At 33.5% G+C, this 8,811-nt stretch overlaps 1 protein-coding gene across 1 annotated transcript; it reads right to left on the bottom strand.

Moving 5' to 3' along the window:
- Positions 1–689: 689 nt before the first annotated feature.
- Positions 690–7,770, bottom strand: LOC134274916 (E3 ubiquitin-protein ligase rnf213-beta-like). The gene is made up of 9 exons (XM_062757156.1): positions 7,664–7,770; positions 6,683–6,800; positions 6,323–6,564; positions 4,787–4,869; positions 4,556–4,689; positions 3,022–3,159; positions 1,422–1,538; positions 1,087–1,128; positions 690–818 (listed from the first exon to the last, which is right to left on the bottom strand). The coding sequence occupies exons 1-9, from the start codon at positions 7,768–7,770 to the stop codon at positions 690–692; spliced, it is 1,110 nt and encodes a 369-aa protein (XP_062613140.1).
- Between the last annotated feature and the right edge of the window lie 1,041 nt (positions 7,771–8,811).

Here is an 8,811-nt window from a genome sequence, read left to right as displayed (position 1 = left end):
TGTGAATGAAAACGTGACGTCATAATCACATTCTTGACTTGCTACCAAATCGTAGTAGCAGCGTTGAACCGTAGTAGCAGCGTAGTAAAAAAAAGAAGCTAGTACAGTGTAAGCGCCCTATTGGACATATAGGACTGTGTACTGTGACCCACCTAGCCCCAGGGTTAGGGTTAGGATTAGGGTTAGGGGTTAGGGTTAGGGCTGTAATCAGTTGACCTCCCTATCCCCAGACCCCCAACCTGCACTCCCTTGACCCACCTATCCCCCAGGGCCAAAAGTGCACTGGGTTGACCCACCCAACCAGGCCGCTTATACTACTATCGAGACAAGAAACTCGGTTATTTAGAAAGTTACATATTCATTATTATTATAAACTGTGATTGAAGTTGAAGATTTCTTTATGTTTTTAAAATAATTCAATATTTCGATATCACATAAGCTTATCTATAGTCTAATTAGGATATAGAGAAAGGTTTCAGAAGTAATATTATCCAGCTGAAATATATACTTGAAATATCAGCAACTAATTTATAAAGCAGAGAAATATGTCTCCCATGATACAGTTGTAATAATTAAACCATATTCTTACACATACCTTCTTAAAATTATGAAATAGCTCCCCATAGGAAAAATCTCCTTGCATTGCTTCATCAACAACCATTTTTGACAAAGACTTCGAACTGCCAGGTTTACCGACAAGAAAAAGCGGTATCTTCAGTTCGATACATATCACCATCATGAATACATTTTCCTTCAGAGCTGTATTTTTTGCAATCTTTCTGTTTAGCCGAACGTTTTTCAAGATGAGATCTTGACATCTAAAAACAAATAATGAACATTAGACAACCATATATTTTGGATGTTTTGAAAATATTTTAGATAAAATTTTCAAGTCAATAAAAAATGTAAGAAAAATTAAACAACAATGCTTAACTACTTACCTCGTGTTTACAAAGTTATTAAGTACCTGGATATTTCGTTAAGAAATTGTTGGGCCAAACCAGGAATATGCAACGGTTCCTTAAAAAAATTGACAATGTGTTCCCTGTATTTCGCCTTGTCTTTCAGTGCCGCGTGGTAACATACCCCTGATGACAACACCAGAGCCCTCGTGTCTCTACTCAGTTTCTGTTTAAAAAAGACAGTTTAATACTTTTGAAAAAAAATGAACAATATCAAAAATATGCTGTTTTTGGGAAAGTACCGAATTATTATACTAAAAAATTATCTGGAAATGTTACAGTATTATGAATTCGAAGGAAGATAAGGAGAACCCTTGTAGACGTGATTTCCTTTCATGAGGATGTTTTCATGATCAAAAATCTAAGATCAAGCAATATACTATAGCAATTATAAGAAACGGAAAAGAAACAGATACTTAAAACTGAAAATTTAAATTAAATAATTCTTCATCATCTTACAATCTCATCCACTTCAGAAAGCTTTTCTAATTCATCCATAATTTTGTGTCTGCGGAACCACATCATTACAGAAAGGGCTCTTTCTACGTCTCTTAAACTGACAAAGCTGCATTCGTTCTGAAGCAAATTTTAAAAATAATTATTCTTATGTGCATATGAGGATCACAATGCATACACGAAGGACTAATATCTATCATGATACATCACATTTGAAGAATACGGAAGGTTTTCTACGTGAAATGTTTTTTTGTATGTAAAGCTTCCCTTCCTCTGCGATTCCTATTAAGTTCAATAGACCTTCTCTAAATGATTCTTATACAAAAGCGTCATATTACGCTTAAGCATTTTCGAAATGCTGGTCCAAAGGATTAAAGCAATGTTGAGTTTAAGGTCTTACGCAAGGAAATAGCCAATCAAAATGAACTTGGTCAAATGAATTTCTATATACATAGAGACAATTTATTTTTCTTTTTCATTTTCAGCAATTTTTGTAGGTCAACTATTTAAATTTTGGACTCATGTCTGAGAATATCTATATCTTTAGCAAATATTAATGGATTGAGGAATGCCACACCAACTTTTTATTTATAGATCTCTGAGTCAACCTTTTTAAACAATGATTTCAGCATTTGAAAGGCCCACATTAGCTCTTGAACATTTTATATGAATTATTTTGTATTTTTTTCTTTGAAAAAATACAAAAAACTAATATAAAATAATTAAGAGCTAATATCGGCCTTCAATACATTTTGCCTGAGAACTAATTAAATGTTTTGTTATACCTTTAATTTTATTTAATTTTTGATATACATGTGTCTTTCGTACGGCTTCATATAACCTCGGGCTCTCATCATCAACACCACCGCGTGAAAAAAAATGAGTATTAAGCTCCACGAATTCTTATGAAGCGTTCCAACATTCTCATCATGGTCCGACATCTCACTCAGCGGTCCAACATCGATTTTTTATGCCCGCTCAGCAAAACATAAGAAATGTTAAGACTTTTTTGTATCGATTTGTATAGGAACAGATTTTTTAAGGTACATGTATTAAAAAGTGAAATTATTTCCTTGTGTGAGACCTTAACACCATTCAGACATCCGAAACATCGAAGCATAAAATGTTTCTGTGGAAGTTAACACCACTTTTCTGTGCGGGTAAATTCGGTGTTTTGATACAGTTTTGTTCATTGGTCGGGCAAGTTTATTTGAGAGCCTCACAATAATTAACATACTGTACTTATTATCAACACAACTTGATATCAAATGGTACACTTTTAAATCAATGACCGTATTTATTCCCCTTTCTACGGATAAAAGTTTTGGTATTTTTCTTTATAAATACATAGATTTTGTATCTCAGAACAAATTATCGAAGTTCTAGGCAAAATCATTGATATTTGTGAGATTTATTTGAAAACGTACCAAATTATTTAAAGTTAAAATTAAAAATACTGCTTTCCAAACAAATCTGACACAGCTCCATAACACTATTTGCTCTTTTTACCTAATAGGATACTTTAACAGAAATTTTTATTCTTCTGAGGCAGTTAAAGTCACTTATAAAATGGCAGTGTTTCCATCTTGAAAATAAACTGTACCTTCTCATTTCTCATGTAGTCTTGTGATTCTTGAAGAACTTTGCACACAACAGTTTGAATGTTGTTTGTGTTTCGAAGATTGAAAGTTCCTCTAATAGCTGTTATTGGTCGTTGTGAAATTTCCATTTGCTCATCAGTCTGCACATTAAAAAATGTTTACTATTTAAGGAAACCCTACAGGCATGCAGCTGGGGGGGGGAGCAATTTCCCAAAAATCTAACTTTAACTTTTATTATAGCATGAAACAAGAAGCACATGTGCCACATCGCTCACCTGAGCACTGTGGCTAGCATAAAAGCAGATATTAGTTTATTATTGAAAAGTTTAAACCCAAAAGTAGTCCCAACCATTCCTAAAAGGTGAGAGGGTATGTGTACATGCTTTAAAACTTGAATCTTGAAACTTGAGGGCACAAATTTGAAATATACACTACCCCAGAATGCTTCCATATAAATACATGACCAATCATGGGTTTGCTATTCTGAAGAAGATTCTTAAAGAATTTGGTCAACCATTGTGTCCCCGCCCTACCCCCGGGGAGTTATGATTTAAACAAACTTGAATCTACACTAACTGAGGATGCTTCCATATAAATATGATCAATCATGGCTTTGTTATTCTTGAAAAGATTTTTCAAGAATTTTCCCATATATTTCTATGTAAAACTTTGGTCGGCCATTGTGGCCCCACCCTACCCCCGGGGGTCATGATTTGAACAAACTTGAATCCACACTACCTGAGGATGCTTCCATATAAATATGACCAATCATGGCTTTACTATTCTTAAGAAGAAGATTTTAAAGAATTTTCCTATATATTTCTACGTAAAATTGGGTCGGCCGTTGTGGCCCCGCCCTAACCCCGGGGGTCATGATTTGAACAAACTTGAATCTACACTACCTGAGGATGCTTCCATGTAAATATGATTAATCATGAATTTGTTATTCTTGAGAAGATTTTTAATGACTTTTTCTATACATTTCTATGCTAAACTTTGGCTTGGCCATTGTGGCCCCACCATACCCCGGGGGTCATGATTTGAACAAACTTGAATTACACTACCTAAGGATGATTCTACATGAGTTTCATCTTTCATGGGTCACAGTGGTTCTTGAGAAGACGTTTTTTTTTTAATTAGAAATGCCATTAATTTTTCACTAATTCATAATTATCTCCCCTTTGAAGAGGGCTTGGCCCTTCATTTGAACAAAATTGAATCCCCTTCACCCAACGATACTTTGTGGCAAGTTTGGTTGAAATTGGCCCAGTGGTTCTTGAGAAGAAGATGAAAATGTAAAAAGTTTACGACAACGCCAACGACGACGACAATACAACAACAACGACAGACAACAGACAAATTTTGATCAGAAAAGCTCACTTGAGCCTTTGGCTCAGGTGAGCTAAAAATTCATTGAAAGGAATTTGGCTCTCGCGCAGTAATACACTGCAGCATAGTCATCAATGCATAATACGTATTAAAGTAGAATTGTTCATAGGTTATGGTTAAAATTATTTTGAACAGAGGTATATTTACGTGTTTCTTTGCCATTTGCATTATGTACTGTTCTTCAGTTGACGAATCAAGTTGTCCGAAGTCCCATACTAAACTCAACATACTTGACGGAAGTGGTTGTACTCTGTACACAAGATGTCGCATTGGTATTTTACCTTAAAAATATTACGACATTTGGTAAAATGAGTTCAAATAAATTACAACAAATCAGCAAAGAATACTCAGCAGGAAATGATTTATAAAAATGATTACCAAGTTTATCGACTGTGTCTGTTGCATCAACACGGTATCCAAGACCTGCTTCCTCCAAACGTTTGATAACATCTTCACCGTGCCTGTTATAACAATAAAATCAGTTGACAACGGTTAGTGTGAAATGATTGTATATTTTGTTGTGTTTCTGCGTGGCGCAGTGATAAGAACACCTACTCTAGAGTCGGAATAATTAGGAGTTTGCGGGTTCGAATCCAAATCTGTCCGACTTGAAGACTTGCCTTTTGGATGAGGGGATTAACCGATATATAGTGTTGCAAAAGGTGCTTGCACTGAAGAAGATCCTCACTGCTCATTGGCGGAGACGTGAATAGGAGAAAATTTGCAGCTCTTGCTCGTCGAGTGGTGACGTCTCTATATGAGTGAAAAAATCTTGAAAAGGGGGGGGGGGTTAAACAATATACATACATATTTCTTGTATTGTTTTTTCATACAGATGAAATAGAGCATAATTTTTTTTACTTTTCCATCAGTGACATCTTGTCTTAATGTGAATCACACCAGGTATAAGCCCTATTCGGATTAAATACAGGTTAAGATGTTTTAATATTTTTATGAATGAAGGAAGGGAGCACGTAAGAATTAATAATTCTCATATATACCTTAAAAAGGATTCTTATGAGGTCAAATATACATGTATATACCCTCAAGACTTGTGAATGTTAGATTGATGTAAATGCATGTACATCAAATGCCATGAACTACCTGGTAGGCATGGAACAATAATCTTCCCCTCATCATTATTCTGTTCTTATGTGTGAACATATGAGAAGAGGTGTTCTTTTATTAAAAGTTTCGATACTTCAATAAAATAAAATTGGCCCAACGTCATTACATTTCCTCTACTCCTTAGATATTTCAGGGTAAATATCTTATTAAATTTTGTTTTTCCTCTGGAAAGTTACAGGACCAAACACAAAACATACACTTTTTCTGTCAGTAAACATATCTTAAATTAATGACCTTGATTTAAGGGTAAAACAGTACAAAAAGGCAAAATGATTTTTTTTTGTATCAGTTAAGACCGCCCGATCTTTCTCCACTACAAGAATATTGAGTAGATTGTACGCAGGTAGTATCGGTATCGTATTCGAAAGGGGGGGGATCGAGGGGAAAATTGTGATCACCAGAAATACTTAACAGAAAAAAAATAATTCTCAAAACATGAAAATCCTTATTTTGACTATGCTGCATGCTGTAACAGAAAAAAGGCAACCACTGAATACAATTAATATTTTCTACAAAAAAGCTTATATTTAAAAAAATGTGTGGGGCTAAATCTCGTGCCTATACCTCCCCCAATACTAAGTGCCTAAAAAGAGAAACGAACAGATGATTAGGGCTGTTCATATAATACAAAATAACTTCAGTTGCAGGCTACATGTACATGTATTGATGGTTGAAAGTATGCTGGCTGATCACGTTGCGAACACTTTAAGTACGTAAAATTCTAAATATTACTATAATTATTTTTTTTTAAAAACCAGTTTTTAACGAAAGGAAAAAACAAGAAACCTTCGATATGGATTACAGGCAGCGATGATTTTCAGTGAAGGGCAAAGTTCAATTGGTGCTCCTTGAAAAGATCCATCACACATCACTTCTTTTATAAGTCCAATATGTTCAGTAGTGTTTGCCTCATCAAAGAATAAGATGGTAAAAATATCACCACCAAACTTGGTAACATTTTCCTGTGCTATATCATTTGCTAAAAATAGCTTATTCTTTATGTCTTCTTCTGTCGTCCCCCCATGAATCTGAAAATACAAATATCATAATTTAAAAAAAATTATACAATCAAAGGTTCCATACATCCTCAGAGTCGATGAAATTGACGAAATTGATGAAAGATTTTCCTTGGCATTATTCAAGTACCTTCATTAAAATCATACTCTGGAAGTGGCTCTCAGGACATTGTAGCTGAGAAAGATATTTGATCAACCTTGTTTTACCACACCCAGTTTCACCCATAATAACGACGGGAATGCCAGCCCTGTAAAATATTAAAAAGTTTTGAAAACAGTTAGTTATCAGTTAGTTATCACATCACGTTAGTATTAAATCAGATGTGTATACTTAAATATAGTGGGTGACCTACATGTATGGCAATAATGTACAAACTTAAAGCATGTAATCCGGTAAATACTTTTTTTTTTTAAAAAAATATCATCCACAAAACCAGATCCCTGGGCATACGCATGTATGTTTTATCCAAATAAAGTTATTCAAACTTGTTCCAAATGATAAAAATGACACCGCAATACAGCTAAATATATAACACTCACTTGTCAGAAATGAACTAGATATCCAAGATTCTTGAGTGTCTCTCAAGTAATATGATAAATTCATCTTTTCAAAATATCTCCGTAACAAAATATTATATATATGTTTCCATTCAAAATCCCTTTAACATAAAATTTCATGAGAAATTTGTGTATTCTTATATTCAAAGACTTTGATATCTTACCTAATTCATCCGCATGAGTATGGAATATGAAATTGTGCTTGAGTGAATATTTCCTTTGAAATATGATTATTTTTTATTATTAAGTCTTTATTTATTAGTTCTTGTTTCAAATAAAGGTCAGTTTGGTGATACAACAATATTCCTAATAAAGCATAATATATAAAATTGACGTTAAAAAAGTACTGTACATGTATATCATATTAGTATTGTATATTGAACAGTTTATATGAACATCAAAAAGCGACTTTCTAGCTTTGGCACAGGAATAATGACTGATTGTGGAGAAGCCTTGCATTTTGATCCTTATCCCCCCCCCCAAAAAAAATACAACAGCCAAATATAAAACTCACACAAGATAAAAAATGTTATTTAAAAGATCTACATTGAACCTGAATCTCATATATATAGCTAGCATCTTCTTCACGTTATCCGCTGTAACTTCGTAAGTTGTGTCCGGATCGTGCTCATAGTCAAACTTGCCCATACACTTCCACATCTTTTCAAGCAGTTTCTTCCTAATAAAATATTTAAAAAATATAAAATGGAAACATATATTATATATTTCATTAAACAACAAGGATTTGCTTTTAAAACATGATAAAAATGTTAAATTGTGTAAATTATAAGACCAATTAGTTTTTGAATTTTATAATTGTGATCGTTAAAACTCTGACGTCATAAAAACATTAATTACAAAATTGTAGAACAACATAGAATTGACAATATTTGATCTCTCAAATTTTACTCATAAACATTGATTTAAAATGATTTATCAAAAATTAAAAGATAAAATGTAATAAATATGCATATAAGGAAAAGTATTGAGCGTAAATTTTTTAACCACTCTTAACTACCACGTTAACATAAGCATCGTTTAATTCAGCTCTTAAATTTTTTAGATGTAACACCTGGCTTAAGTTACCTAGAAAGTGAAGACATCTGCTCATTAAGTTCAACTTTCTGGAGCTTCAATGCATCATATAATTCTTTTGTGAGTATCTTTTCCTCTAATATGGAATTGGTCTTCTGGTCAATGAGGTTTAAGGTTTCTTCTTGTATGTTAAACCCAGCAAAAGTAAATGTTCCTCCATCAGCATTGAAAAATAGGTAAGGATGTGACCTTCACAAAGCAAAGGTGAGCATAGTCATTTACTTAAAAAACAATTGAAAAGATGTTGAAAACAGGCCCTCTGGCCTTGATTGTACTGGCTATCAGTAGTATGATTATAATCTTGAGAGTATGTCACCAAATGACCAATTCATTCTCGCAAGAGACTAGACGCTAGAATAATTTTACAGATTACTAGTATTTAGGACTACGTAGATACTTGAAATAAGAAAACAATATACCCATCCTCCCAAGATCTTCTCATTTCATAATTCTTTAAGTCATCTAGATCCACATTCATTCGCATAGCTTCTTGGCCTAGTTGCTCACTTATTTCTATTGATCTTGTTGCAAAATCCTTTAAAATGATAAAATCAGTAATCTTAAAACCATAAAGTATATTTTTCAACCCCCTTATTTACCATAAAT

Source organism: Saccostrea cucullata, unplaced genomic scaffold (assembly GCF_032062105.1).
Source record: "Saccostrea cucullata isolate Sc308-1 unplaced genomic scaffold, CSIRO_AGI_Scuc_v1 ctg469, whole genome shotgun sequence".
Lineage (NCBI taxonomy): Eukaryota > Metazoa > Mollusca > Bivalvia > Ostreida > Ostreidae > Saccostrea > Saccostrea cuccullata.
This window is presented reverse-complemented; position numbering and strand designations above follow the sequence as displayed.